This window comes from Parasteatoda tepidariorum, chromosome 9, assembly GCF_982258835.1.
Source record: "Parasteatoda tepidariorum strain Cologne lab strain chromosome 9, Ptep-v5.0, whole genome shotgun sequence".
Lineage (NCBI taxonomy): Eukaryota > Metazoa > Arthropoda > Arachnida > Araneae > Theridiidae > Parasteatoda > Parasteatoda tepidariorum.
This window is the reverse complement of record NC_141763.1, coordinates 99959331-99981355: the sequence shown is the minus strand read 5'-3', so window position 1 is coordinate 99981355 and position 22025 is coordinate 99959331. Positions and strand designations below refer to the sequence as shown.

The window sequence follows — 22025 nt, the reverse complement described above, 5'->3', positions numbered from 1 at the left end:
TGAGTGGAGAATCATCCACACAAATTTTAAATTTGATAGATTCCACTAAGGAATTCGTAAGAATGTTAGAGTCCCTGGAATACAAGGTTGATCCAACTACAGATACCCTTTTAATGCACATGATATTGTTCAAGCTTGATGCAAATTCAAGAACTTGGTTTGAAAGAACCTTTCAAACTGACGTCATTCCAAAGTTGGACGAACTGTTGCAATTCCTTGCAACACAAGCTAGATCTATCCCGAGTTCAACTACTAAGAGAAACATTCAAAGAAAAGTGACTTTGGTCGCGTCCAACGCCCAGTCACAATGTCCTCTATGTAATGGAGATCATACATTGTCGAAATGTGATACGTTCTTAAAATTATCCGTTCAAGGCCGTTTAGATTTCGTTAAATCGAATAATGTTTGTTTTAACTGTTTAACTCGATTTCACAGTGTGAAAACTTGCAACAGCAAGTTTAGATGTAAAAGGTGCAAAAAACCCCACCACTCTTTACTTCATATCGAAAATGTTAGCGATAGGGGAAAACAGGGTGCTATAAATAAGTCAAATTCTAGTGAACTTTCTATCAACGCTCCTGTGTTTTCGCCTGCCCTTATTCCAAGTACTAGTCAATTAAGTGATAATTCTAGAGTGGTAGATGTTACATCGTGTATTTCGGGTGTGGGGCCAGACGTTCAAACTCTCCTCTGCACTGCTCTGATTCAGGTGAGAGATATTTGGGGTAACTATCAGACCTGTAGATGTCTTCTGGACAGCGGTAGCCAGGCTTCGCTTATTACAAATGAGTGTATTGAGAAATTGGGCTTGCAAAAGGAAAAGGCCAATGTTCGTATTTCGTGCTTAGGCGCATCCAATACGCGTACAAATGGGGTTGCTGAGATTCAATTCACCTCACATTTTTCATCTCAAAATTCCTTTCATGCATCCGTCTATGTGATTAACAAAATTGTAGGCATGATTCCACATCACGACTTAGATTCCTCAATGCGCGAATTATTTGGGGATATTTCTCTGGCTGATCCAGCATTTTACAAGAGTGCTCCGATTGATGTACTCCTTGGTGTTGACCTTACTTTGCCATTGCTAAAGGGTCAAACATTATCGTTAGGTAAGGATAAGCCATTTGCCATTCGTTCAGAACTGGGTTGGATAATTGGTGGTAAGGCAAATTCTGGTGGTCAAAATTCTCTACATGTCAATTATATTCAGTTAGAATCGGATCTTCTAATCAATAAATTCTGGGAATTAGATTCTGTACCATGCGTCAAACCCTTAACTTCTTTAGAAGAGGCTTGTGAAGATCATTTCGTAAAGACACATTCTAGGGATGAGAATGGCAGATACACAGTAAGGTTGCCCTTTCACACTTCTCCCACGCGGTTAGGTATTTCAAAACAAAATGCAATTCGTAGGCTAATCAGCGTGGAACGTCATCTCATTTCTAATCCTGAGAAATACAACCTCTATCGAAAATTTATGAAGGAATACCGTGATTTAAATCACATGGAACTGGTTCCGGACTCTGACATTAATAAAATCGAAAGTTTATACCTTCCTCACCATGGAGTTGTCAGAGACACTAGCTGCACAACAAAGCTTCGTGTAGTTTTTGATGCTTCCAGTAAAACTTCATCCGGACTCTCTCTCAACGATCTGCTCCTGGTTGGTCCAAGAGTGCAACCAGAACTTTTCCCTATTCTCATCCAGTTTCGACTTTTCAGTGTAGCCATTTGCGCTGATGTTGAAAAGATGTTCCGCCAGATTAAAGTTCATGAGGAAGACGTAGACTGGCAAAGAATTCTTTGGAGGGATTCTCCAACCGAACAAATAAAGGAGTATCGTCTTATTACCGTTACGTACGGTACGTCCTCGGCACCATTCCTCTCCACGAGAACCTTACGACAGCTTGCCATAGACGAACAAGAAAATTATCCAAACGCTTCAAGAGCCACCCTTTGTCATTTTTACGTTGATGATTTGCTGAGCGGGAGTGCAACAAAACAGGGAGCCATTCAACTGGTGTCCGAACTGCAGGAGATGATGAAGAGAGGAGGATTTTCTCTACGAAAGTGGGTGTCAAATGATCCTGACGTACTAGCAACCATTTCGGAAGAGTTAAAGACCGTTGATTCCAAACACATGATAAACGACGACCAACCGGTCAAGATTCTAGGAATAGCTTGGCTTCCAGATGTTGACGCGTTTACCTTTACCATCACCGTCAATGAGAGCGACGTATGGACTAAACGCAAGGTACTTTCCGAAGTCGCAAAAATCTTTGACCCCTTGGGCTGGTTGGCACCTACAGTTATCACTTCCAAAATCTTCCTCCAAGAGCTTTGGAGTCATCATCTAGGCTGGGATGAGGAGCTACCAGACTCTCTGGCAAGTCAATGGAGAGTATTCCAGAAACAGCTTCCTCTACTTACAAATATCAAGATTCCACGCTATATCCTCATTCCACAGGCTACCGACGTACAAGTACACGGATTCTGTGATTCTTCAGAAAAGGCCTACTGTGCTGCTATATACATTCGTTCCAAAGATGCAAACCAAGTCGTGACATCTAGACTGCTAACTTCCAAGACACGTGTCTCTCCAGTGAAACCACAGTCTCTACCTCGACTGGAACTCTGTTCTGCCTTACTTCTGGCCAATTTGTTACAAGCTACCTTGCCAACACTAACTGTGCCAATCTCTGAGACATTTGCATGGTCTGATTCCAAGATCACACTGGCATGGTTGAAGTCCGAACCAAGAAGATGGCAACCGTTCGTAGCTAATCGAGTAGCACGAATTCAAGAGCTGACTCCTAACGTGCACTGGAACTTTGTGAGCGGTTTGGAGAATCCTGCTGATTGTGGAACGAGAGGGATACCCCCAACTAAACTAGAAAAGTGCGACTTGTGGTTCAGCGGACCTGATTGGTTAAATAGTTCTACTTTTCCTAATGGAAGGTTTGAAGATGATCCACAATTAAAAGAAAACATGACTGCCGAAGCCAAAACAACCAAGCTGATCATGTTGAATGTAGTTGATGCTACTTTCAAGGCAGAGTTTTTCCAAAAATTTTCGTCTTGGAACAAACTGAAAAGAGTATATGCCTATTGTTTTAGATTCATGAAGAACTGTTCTGTCGCTGCAGATAAAAGAAACAAATCCTTCTTAACAACGGCAGAATTGAATGAAGCCGAGAAGAGAATTGTCAAATTCATCCAACAAGATCATTTTCCGACGGAAGTCTCCTATCTTTCAACAGGCAAGCAACTTCCTTCGAATAACAAGCTTATTCCCTTGACTCCGTTCTTCGATGATTCCGGAATAATTCGTGTCGGTGGCAGACTGAAAAATTCAATGCTTCCTGAATCAAAGAAGCATCCCATCCTGCTTCCTAAAACCGACCATGTTGTGAACTTACTTATCACGGATTATCACTTGAAACTTCTTCATGCCGGACCGCAACTTCTCCTAGCAACTCTCAGAGAGAAATTTTGGATTCTCTCAGCCAGAGATGCAGTTAGAAGAGTGGTGAGAACATGTATCCCATGCTTCAGAAATCGTCCAAGGCTCGCCGAGCAAATCATGGGAGATCTTCCAGAGTCCAGAGTTTGTCCCTCTTCTATTTTCCAACGAACTGGTCTTGACTTCGCCGGCTCATTCTTAATACGGAGCTCCAAGGGAAGAGGCAGCCGCAATACTAAGTGCTACATATGCGTCTTCGTCTGCCTCGCAACGAAGGCAGTTCACCTTGAAGTCGTCAGCGACTTAACCTCAAAAGCATTTATTGCTTGTGTAAAAAGATTTGTGGCACGCAGAGGTAGACCTTCAGATATCTTCTGCGATCAAGGAACCAATTTCTACGGAGCTAGCAGAGAGCTCAAAAAGGAGTTCCGGCAGTTGATGAAGGAAGATGCCCTTCAACAATTCCTGGTAACAGACAACATCGCCTTTCACTTCAATCCTCCGTCTGCTCCCCACTTCGGAGGCATTTGGGAGGCTACAGTGAAATCGTTCAAATTTCATTTGAAAAGAGTTGTTGGGGATGCTAGTCTCACCTTCGAAGAACTGGCCACGCTGTCATGCCAAATCGAGGCATGCCTTAACTCAAGACCACTATGTGCATTATCTAGCAGTCCAGATGATCCGTCTGTTCTGACACCAGGACATTTCCTGATAGGAAAGGCATTGACAGCTATTCCACAACCTACGGTTCCAGACGACATCCGTCAATGCGACCGTTGGCGATTACTAACAAGAATGACCCAACATTTTTGGAATAGATGGTCTTCTGAGTATTTGACATTGTTGCAATCACGATCGAAGTGGCGTTTCCCTAAAAAGAACCTTGAAATCGGAGATCTTGTCTTAATCAAGAACGACAACTTACCCCCACTACAATGGAAGTTAGGGAAAGTCACGGAAACGTTCCCCGGTAAAGACGATAAGGTTCGTGTGGTTAGGGTAAGAACTCATACTGGGGAACTGGTGAGACCTATAGCAAAACTGTGTCCTCTTCCTATAAACACTTGAACATTTGAAATTATGTATGTAAAACCAGTTGCTTAATTTTATTAATTTAGAAGTGTGCTTTATTGTCAATTGATTACTTAATTATTGTTTAACTAAATTCATTAATTTTGAAACCCCTCCGTGTTTCAAGGGGGGCGGTATGTTTAATACTACAGTCCACAGATGGCGCTTTGCGCATCCTAATTAATTATTCATTGAGCTTGAGAAAATAAATAGTGTATGTGTTTCGATTCCTGTGTGTGGAGTGTTTCAATGTTTTCGATGTATAATTCAATATTCTAAGTTCATCTCCAATTCCAGTAAATTGTGGCAAATTCTAACTGAATTGTGAGATATCTAAACGTTCCACCTTCAATTTTATAGTTCCAAGTCCATACAACAACCGAGTCAGGTAAAAATTTATGAAACATTCTTTTTCCCGCTAATTGCTAAATCAATTTATATTACGTTTTTTTCCCCTTTACCATGTACCAATGATACAACTAAGTATTGATCATTTTTCAATAATGATGAAACTCATTTCTATAAAAAAAAATAGTATTTATTAATGATTTCTGTTCTTAATAAAATGTAGCCATTCCTTTGCTTTTTTTGGCTGAATATTCCTTATTCGGTCAAATCACTTTTCTTTACATCCCAGTGTTACCCCAGCATTAAAAAATTATTACCGAGAGAAATTTGCGCATTCTATAAATAAATTTCAAAATTCGCGAATTTATCGCATTTTGGAAAAAGCTTCGAATTACGCCATTTAGAATAAAATCCGTTTCACTTTTCTTCCTGGATCTTTCATTATTTTCAACATCTGTCTTGTTATCTAGCTTCCCTATTTACCAGTATTGTTCAGAACCTTTTCGAACAACAGAACACAACCAAGGAACCCCTTTCAGAACAATTTCTCTTCAACCACGTGTTTACCATAGGTAAGGTTTCTTCATGTAAGACGTTCAAATTTTTTATGTGCTCTGTAAGATGGACAAATACCTTGTAAAGGCAAAATCTTCTATGATGATGCACCAAAAATATTCAATGCTTTAAAAAATAGAAGACGTTAAAAATGTATTATAATTAAAGAAATGATTTTTTATCACGAGTTTTTGTGTTTTTTTAGTTTTTTGAAATCTCACTTAACTTTTTGAAATCTCACCCTTTTTTTGAGAAAGGGTGAGAAATTCTTACCCATTTTTTTTCTATGATGAAAACACTGCATCCCTAGTGTATAACCAGCATTTACCAGGTACAAAATCACCAGGTAAATATATTTTATGGGGGGAAATTTTGCAACAGACATTTTTTTTATAATAAAAATTTTGAGGCTTATGACTTTTTTTCTAAAGTTTGACCAAAAGTTTCTCCATTGCAATCGGAATTTCCCCCCGGCACCTCCTTCAAACAATCAGGTATATTATAACAACTAATGCATAAAGTTTTGTTAGATATTCCATAGATGCATTATTATTTTAACATACATTAGAAAATCCACACTGAACCATTCATTCCAACAACAACTTAAATCTAGTCATTCGTTATAGAAAAAGTTTGAAAAAAATTATTTAAAACATAATTTCTTTTGATATTGCCACACAATAAATGTGAAACACCTTGAAACCCTTTTGAATGAAAGCAAAATGAAATGATCTTCTAAATTCTTATTACGGTAATTTATGGTCATTCATAATTTTTTGTAACTTTCTTTTCAAAGGATACAATAAATTTATCAATAATTTTCCTGTTTGAAAACTGCATTCACTGTTTTTGTGAAATGTCAGTCCCTTTATGTGGTTTATGTTAACGTTAAAACATAGTGTAGTCTTTACAGTTGTCTTGAAGACCTATGTTTATTTTAAAATGACATTCCTGAATTAGCATATTATCTTTAATGGATTTTTTAATAACAAAGTATTATTTTAAAAGGTACTTTTATGTTGTATATTAATGTTTAAAAAAAGTAGTGTTTTTACCAATTTTTGTGTTAGTGACATAATTTTTATTAAAATAAAGCTTTCCTTTGTAAAAACTTATCTAGCTATGAGTTAATATTTGTGGTTATTTTGCACCCTCATGCTATGACCACACATAACAGAATGTTCATTTCTGCCAGAATGACAAGGGTTATTATAACTATACCAAGTAAAAAATATTTATTTCAAAAAGTTTATCAAATGAAAATTATTATTTTCCTTAATATAAATATTTCTCAGATCCGATACATATTTAGTTCTAATGTAATGTTGCATTTCAAAATTATGGTCAGTAGGGTGACCCGGGGTAATTCACGATCACTCTGTTTCTGGGGTAAATAATGATCACCTAAGTTTTATTTTAAAAAAATTATTTTTTTTAAAATTTAAGACATGGACAAGAATGCTTGTACACTTTACTAAAGTATAACTACATTTACTTAATAATAATTTTTTGTTTAATCTAACAAAATAAGTATCTTTTAAACTGCTTTCTGTATTTTCCATTTCAAAGATGGGTTTCAAATGTGCACATTTCTGGAAAGATTTTTTTCTTAATAATAAATATTATGAGTCACTTTCTTTTTCTTTGAGTAAAAGTAGTGTAAGCTTTTGTTTAATTGTTACATTATAATTGATTATAGGAAACTATATCAAATGTTGCCCCCTACAGATGGAGTAATTATTGATCACTGGGGTAATTCCTGATCATTGTCATTTCTTCTTATAAATAGTACATAAAATAGCTTATAAATAGCTAATTGTCTTTTCCTAAATAACAGTTCATATTTATTAAGTGGAACAACTATAAAATATATTATAACTGTCATCACAAAATTTGTTTTTAACTGTATACAAGACTGTATTCTGATTTGCACCATTTCTGGTTTGTCTTACCTTTGCATCTATCTTAATTTTATGTGTGTACATCATTAGAATAATTTTTAAGTTTATAAATTAGCCTAGTATAAATATGGTGGGAAATTTTAAGCCTAAAAAGATACTAAGCTTTTAGAAAACAAAATTAGTGAATTTCTTTTAATGATTGAAAATGAAAATTTCAGTGTGAGAGCTCCTTGCAGAGCTGTTGACATACCTTACTTAACTTTACACTCTCCCTTAATGAAGTTAAAAAATCCAGCAAAAGTAACTCATGTGAGAACTCTCTTATATTTCAGAATAACATGAGAATGAGTTGGCTGATTGCCTAAAATGTATGGCATGATGCAAAGATTTTTGAAAATTTAAAGTGTTAATCGTTCTTCTTGCTTTTAAATAAATTGCTTTATTAGCTGCTTACCTAAACATATCTTTTTGGTTTATTTGTTTGATCTTGATGTCTTAATTGTTAATTACCATTATATAATTATATTTAAACAGCCCCTTTACAATAAAAACTGGTGATCAGTAATTACCCCAGAAGTGATCAGGAATTACCCCAGAAATATCAAGACCGGGGGTAATTCCTGATCACTAAAAATTAAAAATCTTTTAAATTCTAATTAGATTTTCAAACAATAGAAGGAGGCATTGGACTCATCTCATATAGCCTCAAACTTTCAGTAAATATTAAAATTCTATTTTGAATAGTTTTTTCACAAAATAGGTGTTTGCGTTTTTTGATCAGGAATTACCCTAGGTCACCCTATTTTAACAATTTTATCTGGCCAAGTTTATATATCATAATTATTAATTAAAGATAAACAATAGAACATGATTTTTAAGGTTGTAAAAAATATAAGTCAATCTGAAAGTTTCAATATTTCAGCATGTTAGTTTAGATAAGATAGGCTAGTTTCTTTTATTTTTGAAAAATTTTCCACAGAAATAAGATTTTCCAGGCGATAAAAAAAATAAAATATTATGCTGGATGAATGAAAATATTCAAAGCTGTTTTAATAACTTCCTGATTCGTGTGTTAGTAACTATTAATACTCTACAATTAATGTCTAATGTATTCTAATAAGAATAATAGTTTGAACAGTACATTTATATCTCTTTAACAACAATTATCTAAACTAAACAACAATGACTGAAAGTTGAAATGCCAAATTATTAGTTAAGAGTAGAACTTTCTCACGTTTTTGGTGATTAATAGTAAAAAATAATCTTGTCTTTAATCAATCCAGTTTTTATTGAAATTCATATTTTAAAAACTTAATAAAATGTAAAGCTAATATTTATAATTCTATAAACTGCTTTGAAACGTGATTAAATATATTAGTGGTTATTTCGATACAATAAATAATACCACTTTGTAAGATAATAAGTATACACGGAAGAAAAAAAAAACAAGTATGAGGATACCTAATAACTAAAATTATGACCTCCTTATGAAATTGAAATAAAATCTTTAATATTATTCACAATCAAAATAGTTTTTAAAAAAACGTTCTTTGTTTAGTTCTTAGTCAGGAAAGATAAAAACTTTCAGCTGATCAATGTTTACACATTTGTTTACTTTGTAACTCAGCCGTCATGATACAGGAGATAAATACAATATTTAGATAGCATATTTTTGTTACAAATTAGGATGCATAATTTAAATATGGAATACATCTTACCATATACAATCCAAAAGGAAGGCATAACAGAATTAACCATATATATAGGTGAACTATATTTATAAAGTGGTCCTGTCTCGGATCGTAAAACCAACCACCAGTAAAAGATGCCCAAACACCCTGCCGAAGTATTTCTAAAGTTTGGTATCCCATATTTCATTTCAACAACGGCATTCGATTGTTAAGTTAAGAAATTTGTGAAAAATATAAATATAGCAGCTAGCAATCTGTACATAATTGATAAACATTGAACTAAGGAATTATGCACTGCCATGTTAGATGTTAAATAAACCTTTTTCAGTTTCAGAAATGCCTTTGTTGCCATTTGAAAGCAACTAAAGCTATTTCTAAATAATGAAGATTAATGACCTTCGTGCTTATCTTAAACGACTATCAAAATATTTATGTTAGATTTTAACATTTCATACAAATATCAGCACATTTAAATATTTAATAATTGATTTTTTGCAAGTTATGTTTTTATTTGTTTGTTTTGTAAGTATTTTTAGATAGAAACTGGCAACTGTAAACTTTAGAAATTTGTAAACTTGCTCCTGCTAGTTTATATGGAGGAGATCAAAGAGGTGTCAGGGTTCTATCTTGTTGTTGAAATGGTTAAGGTTAGATCATTTATTTTAGTTTTCCAAATGCTCTTTTCAGCAATAGATTTATAATATTCACATGGAATGCGAGAAAACTCGAAAATAATCGATACGATATTCATCGAAATAAATGCGATTTTTAGGCCTAAAGATTCATAACACATGATGACTTAGGTTAATTTCTCGATTTCCTTAACTTGTCTTCGGATGCCAGACTGTTATCGGGTTTCTATGGAATCTCTGCATTCTAATATCACCGAAAATTATGGAATCACCGACAAAACTCGACTGTGGACAGCCATTTACGACTACGAAGCATCAGGTGAAGACGAATTGTCACTTCACCGCGGTGAGCAAGTGGAGGTGTTGTCGAAAGATTCCAAAATATCCGGAGACGAAGGATGGTGGACTGGAAAAATATGTGACAAAGTTGGAATATTTCCTAGCAATTTTGTCACTTTGCTCAATGTTAATAATGTCAAACCCATTGAACGTGAGAGACCTTTTACTATCAAGTTTTCAGAGCTTGAACTGGAAGAAGTTATTGGTGTTGGAGGATTTGGTAAAGTCTACAGGGGATATTGGCGTCGGCAAGAAGTAGCAGTGAAAGCCGCACGCCAAGACCCTGATGAAGATATCAGTGTAACAATTGAAAATGTGAGGCAAGAAGCTAAATTATTTTGGTTATTGAACCATCCGAACATTGTGACGCTCAAAGGTGTGTGTTTAGATGAACCGAACTTGTGCCTTGTGATGGAATATGCTAAAGGAGGTTCACTTAATAGGGTATTGAGTGGCAGAAAAATTCCTCCTAATGTTTTAGTCAGTTGGGCTATTCAAATTGCTAGAGGGATGCATTATCTACATTCTGAAGCACGCATATCACTTATTCACCGTGATCTAAAGTCCAGTAATGGTAAGTTTTATAACTTGTTATTGTATTCAATCTTTTTTATATTATTCATAGAATCAATTATTAAATTTTGACTTTAAAATTAATAATGAACTATGCCTGCTGCATCATAACTTCATAATGTAGGAGAAAATCTGTATACCATAGTCTAAATACGAGAAAAAAATTTTGGAGGAGAATTCCGTAAGGTGATTTGTGGCAGAATAATCGGAGATTGGTTCCCACAGGTTTCAGACTGTTCAGAATTTTACTTACCTTGCTTCAATAGTTACTGCCGACAATAACATAGACAATGAGATTCGGAGTCGTCTAATTTGCTCAAATAAAGCTTTTTATGGTTTAAAACGTTTTTTCAAATCCTCTCTTTTATCAAAAAATACAAAACTTTTACTCTATAAAACATTATTTAGGCCAATACTTACCTATGGCTCTGAGACCTGGATCCTAACTCAAGCTGATGAAAAGAAAATTGCCATTTTTGAGAGAAAAGATTTGAGGGCCATCCTTGGTGGGATAAAAATAAATAATTCCTATAGAAGACGATATAATACTGAACTGTATAAAATCTGCAGAGAGCCAGGTATTGTGAAATTCATAAAAATAAATCGAATGAGCTGGGCAGCTCACCTTTTCAGAAGGAATGATGACTCAAATTTTAAGAAAATCCTATTACATAAACCCCTAACGAACAGGAAAAGAGGTAGACCCAGGCTGAGATGGCTGGATTTAGTTGAGACTGATTTCCTTACTCTAAAGGAGAAAAACTGGCGAACAAGTGTCAAAAGTAGAGAGAAGTGGATTCGAATTCAAAGGAAGGCACTGGCCCACACTGGGCTGTCTAGCCAGATATGATGATGAATCGTAACAACTTGGCAATTTCCTGGCAGCGGCCTGCGAGAAGCTAAAGAAAAACATCACAGAAAAGGACTAACTTGAAAGGCATGATTTGTTGCCACCCACGAGCAAACATCTACATATTTTTTTAAAACAAAATTGCAAGTTTAAAATCTTTTTTGCACCTTGGCGTCTCTAGTTGGCGCAATAGGTCACAATACAGAAATATCCCAGTTATCTGTCTTGCACTAAAATAATTCCCAATGTTTGGCTACTTCCTGTCAAGTGAAAGGCTGTTAACACAGTGCAAAAGGGGACCAGATTAGAGAGTATTGTCTCTCCTCAGCGAATCTGTGATATATTTAATTTTTGCTTAGTCCAAGGCCTTTCCTTTAGCTTTAGTTCTCCGTTAGTGCCTTTGGAATTGTAGTTGTTTTTGACAGTTTGTATATAATAAATATACTCTAATAATTCAAGTATTAAAAATGTATGTTCTTTTTTTTCCAAAGATTTCCTTATTAGTTTCTGCTCGAAAAATATCAAGAATTTAACCTAGAAACAGGCTATAACATAAAATCACATAAGTGAGCCAAGTCTAAGAATATAACTCGTAGCCACCCATAGGAAGACCATTAGATATGTTGTTTTTTTCCTTAAATGTAAGTTAGAAATCTTTTGTTACCTTGGCAAAAATAGTTGATACTGGTGCATAAATATTTTTCATCTCATTTATAACTGCCTCAAAATCTTAATTGTGTATATAGTTTCTGTAATTACTAATAGATATGTGTTAATTTATACAAAATTAAAAGGTATGTACCTTTATTTCTCTTCATTGTTTCCATTTTGCATTAATATGTCAGGTGGTCCCAAAAGAAAGTTTTCGGAATTATTCCTTTTACTATATCAATTTTGTTTTACTTTACTTTTAGAAAAAATTTTGTGTCGATATACCAGGGTTCCTTTTAGGCGGTAAATTCATTTACCTTTTGGCTAAAAAATACCACCCCACATGCCCTGTGAACCAGAGTACATAATAAATAGTGTTTAACTTGTGAATAATTGTTTTTCTGTTTATCCGATATCTTAAATACATTATTACGACCTGCGCATTTTGCACTTGAGCTGTCACTTCTTTGAAATGTTCAATTTGTGTCTATTCCATCCTAACTTAATGTCTATTGATGATAATTTTTCAGAAGTTATTTATCATCTTATCGGCCCTTTTCACATGTTTTTTTCTTCTTCAAATTCAGTATTTTCAATACAGTGATATTGTCACGTTTCAAATTCGAATTTGAGTTATCCATATTTAATGTGTTTAATTCGACGCGATTCCTTCGTAAATTTAGGTTGTTTGGGTAATAATTTTTTTTAAAGCTATTTCATATAGTTTTAGCGCCGATTATCGGAACTACTCGGGATCGAACGTGATTCGGATAATTGGAAAGTTGTTTGTTTAAATGATTATTATATATGACCTAACTTCCCTTCACACTTTTTCTAGGCTTAGGACTGGCAGTTACTATCTAAGCTCTGGCGTGTTTAAAAGTTGTTTTTTTTATTTTTTTTTTTAAATTATTTTTATCATGTTTCAGCTTTTTATAATTTTTTTGCCAATTACTGACTTTACTAAATTTTTCTTTATTTTCCATTTGAAAAGAAATACAGCAGAGACTTTTGTTTCAAAGAAGATGCTCTTTTTTGAGCAGCCATAGCCCTTAGTCTTTTTAAATAAATCAACTGAACTGGATCAAAATCATTTTGAAGTTCTAACCAATTCATTGCAATATCTATTGAATTGCATGCTTCTATATGAGAAGGTCCAATATCTTGAACTTGATCTCCTACTTCTACCTCTTCGTCTTAGGAGTTCCGATTTTCATTTAAAATTTCAGCAACAATTTCACCATCATTGAAAATTTGAACTCCTGGGTCGTTTTCAGTGTCTCGACAAAAGTCTTCTATTTCTTCTGCTTTATAATCTGGCATCTTTTCATCCGAAAGATCTACTGGTTCAGAAACTTCATTTTCTTTTGTTTTTCTGTTAAGAATTTTATTCCAAGATTTAAGATTCCAAGCACTGTAATCTCTAATCATTAACCATAAGTGACAACCAACCCATCCCCCAATTGTAGAAATAAAACGGATTTGGACATAGTTTTGATAATTGGACGTTCGGATAATCGGCGCTCTGCTGTACTTTTTAATGCAATGTGCGAATTTCAAATTTGTGTTATTACTTCTTTAAGTGTTCGAATCGTGAGTATTCTATCACAATTTCATGGTGTTTGGTTATGACTTTTTTAGCATTTATTTATGATTTTTTCACCCACTTTCAAAATCCAATATTTTTAATACAGTGTTATTACGTTGTTTGACTCCTTTGTAATTTCCTGTCGTCGGATGATAAGCCGTTCAGAAAGTTATTCCCGATCCTATGATATTGGATAATGTATCAGCACAAACTTTGCAGACAACCTAATAGTTCTTTCTGCGGTTATTTATAATTTTTTGATTTTTTGCACTTGGTTTTTTTTATTTTCAATATTTTTGTAAGATTATGTATGATGTTATAATTTTGAATTTGCAATTTTAGTTATTGCTTCTTAAGGCTTTTAATTTGCCAAAAATTGCGTCATGATTGACATTTGTGATCTTTTTTTCTTTTTTTTTTTTTTTCAAACTCTGATATATTTGATATGTTATTATGGCATGTGAATTTCAAATTAGAGCTATCTCTTTTTAAGGTGTTTTATAGATTTGCCACAAATCCGTCATAGATATACGTTACTTCCAGCCTTTCACACATGTTTTTTCTTATTCTGAATATTTTTATACAATATTCAATTTCTTATTCTGATAATTTTTATACAGTGTCATTGCGGCAAGCAAGTTTATTTAATTTAAGAAGTCACTTTTTGACGTGCTCAATTTAGATGGATTTTATCATAAATTCTCGTCCTTTATGGAAGTCCACATTAATTTTCGATCGCTTTTAACTGCAGTTATTACAATTGCTTATCTTTTTCCATTTATTTAGTCATCATTTTTCATATCCCGATATAAGTTTTTATTACACATGCAACATCAATATTCAAGAATAACTCATTTTAAAGCTGCTTTATAGAGTGAGAATTAACTGAGGAATTGTTTTTAATTTAAGCCAGTTATCTGGAAAAAAAATATTTTTTTAATTATAAGAATATAAATTTATATATTCTGGGTGTCAATATGTAAATATTTGTGAAGATTGATACCATGCTCTTTTTGAGGTCTAGAATGAACATTGTTTAAAAGTGATTTTTTTTTTTAAAGAAAAAAAGTGTTTAGTTAAAAAAATAATTTTAGTATTTAAAATTACTTAAAAAATTCATAGATATACTCCTCTCCCCCTTCCTCCAAAAAAAGAGAAACTTTTAAGAATTTAACCAGTTGAGAATACTATCAAAATAAATATCCCTAATAGTAATCAGAATTAAACCTATAAACACAGATAATTTTACCAGTGTGTAATTATTATTTAAACAATGAATTGATTTTTTATGGAATATAAATGAATGACAAGGCAGTGTGTTTAAGGGGTGGTTGCTTTTTTTAAAAAAAAAGAGGATCAAAAGGCGGGGAAGCTGGGTTGCCCTTCTCAAAACGCTTCGAACAAACACTGCAAGTACAATAAAAGAAAATTTCCAATCTACATAAATATAAATAACAAATCATTAAGAATAAAAAAAAAAATTAAAGAATTATTTTATTATTATTTTTTTTAATTATCAACCGCTCATATGTGACAAGTACATAAAGCCCATAATAAAAGAAACACAGGAAATAAAAAAGTGAAATTAAATTATTTATAATGATTATTAAGTAAGATTACAAAAAAAAAAAACAGAAAAATTATAAAAGAATAACAATTAAATTCATTTTATTGTTACATTTTCTAATTTCTTAAACTCTTTCCAAATTTATATTAATATGTATGTTTGGATATAGAAAGAGAGAAGGAGATGTTATTAAAAAATATGCAGTGAACATCTTGCCTAAACTTATAAAGATAAAGGTATGTAATGGACACTATGAAAACCAAATTTCTTTTGGTGGAGTTTAAGATTCTTGTTTATTGTTTCCTTATCTATGCCCAGTCAGGTGCAGTGGCCACCCATTTTACTTATTACATTTTATTTTCTTGAGGGGGTGTGGTTGACAAGAGAATAATGAGTATGAATAAGGTGCTTTGATTGATTGAATGGTTGCTATAGGAATTCATCTTGTGTGGTTTTGAAGAATTCCTTATCTGTAGAATTGTGAGAAAGAAAGAACAGGTGAATGTATGTGCTGTGTGTCTCCCATTCAAGTTATCTAGTATAACACATGGGAGAGACATTGTGATTTGTTCAAAATGATTCAGATTGGAAAATTGACTATGTTTAGTATAGAATTTTTATCGAATTTCCATGATTTTGGTACAGGTTTGAAAAAAGAAATTGCAAAATAGATCGAGATTCCAATCAGCATACTATCAACAATTTTATAATATAAAGTAACAGAGAGGCATTATTTACTTTGATTATTTTAAGAAATTAAATAGAAAGCAAGGTTATCATAAGTTGATTAACCGTGGATGCAAGGGCACGGGGTGCAAGAGGGTGCACTTGCAGCACCCCCCTGTCTTTCTTTCTTTTTTTTTATAACAATTAAAGAGATACAGAAAAACAATTTTGTTAAAAAAAAATTTATTAAAAATTTTTTTGTTCAAAAACAAATAATTAAGTAATTATTGACACATAACAATTAAAAAATTGTTTAATCAAACAAGAATTGCAATAGTGTTGTTTGCTGTCCAAATCTGTTTATAACTTTTTCAATGAATTCTGAGTCGTCTTTGATTCTTTTCTTATGCACACTGAGCATGCACGAACTGGGCAGATATCTAAGTTATATTTTTAAATTTCATTTAATAAAATATAAATAATATATTTTCTATTAGTTATTTAGTTTAACAAAGGTGTATAGCACAAACTGACTTCTCACGACTGAAAAACTTCATCAACACAATAAATACCAATGTTAAGCCTGCACAAACACGTTAGTATACGAAGCTACTGCTTGTAGTTATTTGTGTTTTAAAGTCAGTAGCTATGCCAGTGCCATCAATACAGTTTCTCGTGGCAAAATTTACAAGTACAAGAAATTCTTACTTTTTTTTAAATATCTTGGTAACAATGAAGAAATGTGTCTTGAAAAAATTAACAGATTAAAGTATATGTAATAACAAAACAAAATGTAATATTTTAAATTTTTTTGGGGGGAGGGGCTAGTTTGCTAGGGCATTTCACCCCCTTCTATATTATTCTGCTGGCGCCCTTGCATGGAGGACACTTTATTCCTGAACAAATAAATGTCACGGTGTACATGCTCATATAATGACCAGAAATTAAATTAATTCATACAAATATATGCTACAGTTTTTATTGGAAATGGAAAATTGAGTCTTGGACATTGAATATATATTATCTAAAGGTGGTTTTCTCAAAAAGTTAAATTTTGACTCAGGCAATTATGAAAAATTCATCTCATAATTAATGTTGATAATTTTTACATTAAGATCATGCTTTTAAGCAGTGTTTTCATCGCAGAAAAAAAAATGGGTAAGAATTTCCCACTCTTCCTCAAAAACAGGGTGAGATTTCAAAAAGTTAAGTAAGATTTCTAAAAATTTAAAAAAAAAAAAAAAAAAACACACACACACCAAGAAACTTGGAAAAAAAACATTTTTAAAACCTTCTAATTTTTAAAGCATTGAATATTTTTGCGGCACATCATATGGAAAATGTTCTACATCTACTTTTTCATCAGCTATTCTCATTAGGTTGCTCAAATGCGTATTTGTTTCGTTTTGATCGTTTCTACCCACATTTGTTTCATTTTCATTTGGCCATTTCGGAGTAGAAGGTATTGCCTTTACAAGGTATTTGTTCATCTTACATTAATGCGCAAAAAATTTGAACGTCTTGCATGAAGAAACCTTACGTACGGTAAACACGTGGTTGCAGAGAAATGCATTCTGAAAGAGGTTCCGTGGTTCAGAGAGATGGTGTTCTGTTGTTCTTAAAGGTTCTGAACAATACTGGTAAATAGGGAAGCTAGATAATGGGGCAGATGTTGAAAATAATGAAAGATCCAGGAAGAAAAGTGAAACGGATTTTATTCTAAATGGCGTAATTCGAAACTTTTTCCAAAATGCGAGAAATTCGCGAATTTTGAAATTGGCTTATAGAATGAGCGAATTTCTCGCGGTAATAATTTTTTAATGCGAGAAAAGAAAAAAATAAGCGAGATTCTCTCTATATAGTGAAAACACTGTTTTAAGTATACATATCAATGACAGGCAATGAAAAACTTAAAAAATAAAAATTTAGTGACAGTTTTAAATTATTACATGGAAACATGTAATTGCTGTCCCTTCACTGCTTTAAGCACATAACTAAAATATTTAATTTTGTTCTGTGAATTAAGAATTAATAAGTAAATATGGGAAAGCCTTTTAAATATTTAGTTGACAAATTATATCTTTTAATAAAATAGTGTAGCTAGGATTTTGAAGAAACATTAAAAAGTTTTATTTTTTCATTGCAAAAATATCTTTATCATTTATATTTTTATATTACCCTTAAAAAAATTCAATTTTTTAAGCTGGCACATAATAATTTAATTTAAAATCTTAACTGTATCATTTGGTCTATAGTAATTTAAAAACATAATAGATATTTCTATTTTTACGTTTTAAAATATAATTTGTATGTTTCATCCAAAATGTTTTTGTTTTAAAAAGTTGCTTTGGTGACATTTTTTAAATAACTAATGATTTAATTTTTGTATTTCTTGTTCCTGCGTTCAATAAGACTTTTAATCTAAATAGTGTATTGAAATTTCAGATAACTTTTTACTCGGGTTGAAATTTTATTTTTCCTCTTTTTATCGCTTATGTTTATACTATTTGTTTAAAATTAAAAAATGAGAAATTAAAACTGAAATTGTAAATTGCTGTGATGATTGAAAAAGGTTTTTCTTTTTTTAAACGAATAAACAAATTTATATTAATACACAAAAATTTTTTAAATAGATGATGACAAAAAAGGAAAATTTCAAAATTCGGATATTAATGTTAAAATTACAGCTTGAAGCAATTGTGCAGATTTAATTCTGCACTGTTAATTTTGCACAGTTCTTAGTTATTCGATTAATAATTCTTAATTATTCAATTCTCAATAAGAGTAAGAAAGAAAAACAAAAATGCCAATTAAAATTCCATTTTAAAATTTTGAAAATAAATGAATAAAAATACAGTTAAATACAGTACAGAACCCGTTATCCGGAAATCGGAAAACCAAAAAACCGGAACAAAATTCCATAAATTTTCCCGCCATTTAAAAAATAAAAAAAAATTTTTCCTCATAAGATTTTGGGATTTTTCTTTCTTTTTTAAAAGATGTTTACCTTACCATCATTTTGGAAATAATCATTAGTTAATAACTCCATCGTTTTTTCTTCTTTTTAAGATTATTTCTACAAAAAAAAAAATTTTTTTTTTTTAGTTGGGTTTAACAATAAGAAAAAACGGCTTTTTGTAGCGATTCAGAAAACCGGAAAAGTCAGTTATCCGGAATAGCGATGGTCCCGATCGTTCGGGATAATCGGTTCCCTACTGTATTTAAGAAAAAAGTATTTATTTATATATTCAATTTTCCTTTACTAGATTAATATTTTGATTTTCTAAATCAAACTATAGCTAAAATGAAATACCAAACCTACTATACCTTAGACTTTGGAAACTAAGCATTCTTATGAGCAATGACATAAATATTTTTGGGTCTCTTTTTATTTATTTATTTTATTTTTACTTAAGGTAGATCCATTATGTAAATAACTTAAACCATTTTAAAATTTTCAAAAATATACCATTCATACTATTCACTTATACCATTTTAAATCACTTATACCATTTAAAAAAATTTATGTAAAATAACATAAATTTACACTTCAAATTATTCAGATGTTTAAAAGGGGAAAAAAACTGAGAGAAAAGAAAGATAAAGTTAATTTCCAAGATGAAATAGTATGAATAGAATTAATTATATTAATATGTGGGTTTATAAGGAATGTTTACTTTTAAAATTTAATTAGAATAATTTTTTTCTTTTGAAATTAGTTTTGCCAATATATATCTGCTAATGCACTATATTTTAAAATTTCTCCTAGTCCCCGTGGCTTTTTTGCATGTCCCATCCACAATTTTTGGTGTATTTGACGCAATATTGTATCTAGGCAGAGCTGTGAGATTTCATCTACTTGCATTGTTCTTTGTTGATATTGTTCTTATGCTTTGTTAATTTTTATTCTAGTATTACTGAGCGAACCGGTCGGCCCCAATGATCTAGAAAACAAGACTTTGAAAATCACAGATTTTGGTCTTGCGAGGGAGGTCTACAAAACAACCAGAATGTCTGCAGCAGGAACTTATGCATGGATGGCACCTGAAGTAATTAAATCGTCCACATTTTCCAAAGCGGCTGATGTTTGGAGGTATATATATATTTTTTAGTAATTTTAGTTTATCATACATTATTTCATTTGTTTATGTTCGAAGGACTCAAAACTAAAAATAGTCCATAGATACGGGCCCACTATAATTTGGCTTGGACCACCATAAATAAGAATTATCACTGGCTCCCCTCAGACCAGAAATCAATAGAAAGGGGTGGTATATGGTTAGTATTTTTGTCTTTTAAAAAAGCATATTATATCGTAAATGTTAATATTGCAAATTCTTTGCTTAGTAATTTTTATTTAAATTCACTTTTTTTTTTTTTTTTTTAATAAGACATTTGACAGAGACATGTAAGATGAGTGCCACTCTTCAGTCCCGGGGACTGAAATCAGTCATCTTGAGAAAATGCCAATGAGCTGAATTCTATAGTACAATTAATATCTTCCCAATTTGTTGGTCCCGCAGTGGACTGATCCTTAAGACGCGGTTTCCAGCAGATCGCCGAAGTCAAGCATCACTGGCTGCGGTTAGTGTGCGGTGGGTGACCACTTAGATCAGTCTTCGTAGGGACCGAGGATGTGTGCGGTATTGGTTCTTGTTAAACGGTTCTAGCGTAAATTGCTCGACTTAGCGTGCATGTCGTCGGGCTGCCGAAGTGGGGGTGCCATCCCCTCTGCAGAGGATCGAAATTGTGATGTCATGTCTTCGGATCATCCTCAGGGATGTTTCCCAGATCGTCGCCAATAGCCCATTGTGCAGCTCTAGTGCGACGTAAATGAACAACAATCCAATTTGTTTTTTGAATTTACAAAAAAATGTTTTTTCCTTAAAAAATTGACCAAAAAAATTTTGGTTTAAAAATAGCTTTAAAAATATTACTTTTTAATGAGAACATTATTTTTCATAATTATTGTATGATAATCAAATAACAATGTGACACCACAATGAAAGAATTGGAATATAAAAACTTCTGACGTCTTCAGTGTTGAGTCTGCTTGAGTTAGTTTTTTCCCCTCAGTTTTTAGAAATGTTGAGAGAATCAAAATAAAATGCTCAAATTGAGATTATTTTTTAAAAAGTAGAATTTATAGAGCTATGGCTAAAAATTGATGATGAAGTGAAAAATATGTAGAGATATGAATGGCTCCAAGAAAAAAAATTTAATTTATTTTTCAGCAAATTGTGTGAAAAAAGATAACAGGTAGCTTTATTTTGTTTGCCGCATAATTAAAAAAAATTAAAAAGCCATTGATATAATATGTGGGCCATTCTCATGGTAAGATACTTTTTGCAGTTATTGAGCTTTGAAAATTCTGTTCAACAATGCTAAACTGTGTTAGTAAAATTAAGTTCAATTTTTTTTTAGTTCCACCAAACCAGTAACATTTTATATATTTGATGATCCCTTGGGTCAATTATTAACTTTTCTTAATTTCTATCTCTGTTTTTAGACCCATTGTCTGTTAATGTAACATATAAGAGTCATTCAACAGTAAAGACAAGTATTGGGGTTTTCTTTCACCAAATGTCCCCTCCCCCCTTCCTATGAATGCAATTATGTATATCAGTAATGCAGTGTTTCCCAAAGTGTGGTACGCGTACCCCCAGGGGTACGGGAACAGTTTAGCGGGGGTACGCGTTCTTATGCGAAATATCTTGCAACAAACGAAAATTTCAAAAAATTTTATTTAAAAACAAAGCTAGCCATGAAAATTAACTATTACGTATTTTTCCATTGGCTATTTTTTGCTGAGTTAACAGTTAATAATTAGTGGGGCCAACAGCCAGTTGCGATTTTTGACTTTTGTGCAATTTTTTTATAGTATTCATTTTTTTATTAGTGGTACACAGCGTTACGAAAAATTTGGAAAGGGTTCACAAGAGTCATAAGTTTGGGAAACACTGCAGTAATGGGTCAAAAAATATACCAGTAGAGGTTGTCATCGTACTGCCTTAATAAATTAATTTTATAGTTTCTCAGGAATATAAAAATTTAAGTATGAAGAATACTATTTAAAGTACAGAGGTAAAAATCCACATTCTTTTAGTTTAGGAATGAGGTGATTTG

The 22025-nt window shown here is 32.5% G+C and overlaps 2 protein-coding genes across 2 annotated transcripts in view; one reads left to right on the top strand and one right to left on the bottom strand.

Moving 5' to 3' along the window:
- pcx (pecanex) overlaps positions 1-9383 on the bottom strand; it is an 81666-nt gene extending 72283 nt beyond the window's left edge. The window contains exon 1 of the mRNA XM_043046806.3: positions 9061-9383. Within this exon, the coding sequence (XP_042902740.1) occupies positions 9061-9213 (153 nt within the window). The 5' untranslated portion in view covers positions 9214-9383. The remainder of the gene's footprint in view (positions 1-9060) is intronic.
- Positions 9384-9567: 184 nt separating this feature from the next.
- Positions 9568-22025, top strand: part of LOC107454269 (mitogen-activated protein kinase kinase kinase 11) — a 34326-nt gene continuing 21868 nt past the window's right edge. The window contains exons 1-2 of the mRNA XM_016071394.4: positions 9568-10578; positions 19812-19992. Of these exons, the coding sequence (XP_015926880.1) occupies positions 9870-10578; positions 19812-19992 (890 nt within the window). The 5' untranslated portion in view covers positions 9568-9869. The remainder of the gene's footprint in view (positions 10579-19811; positions 19993-22025) is intronic.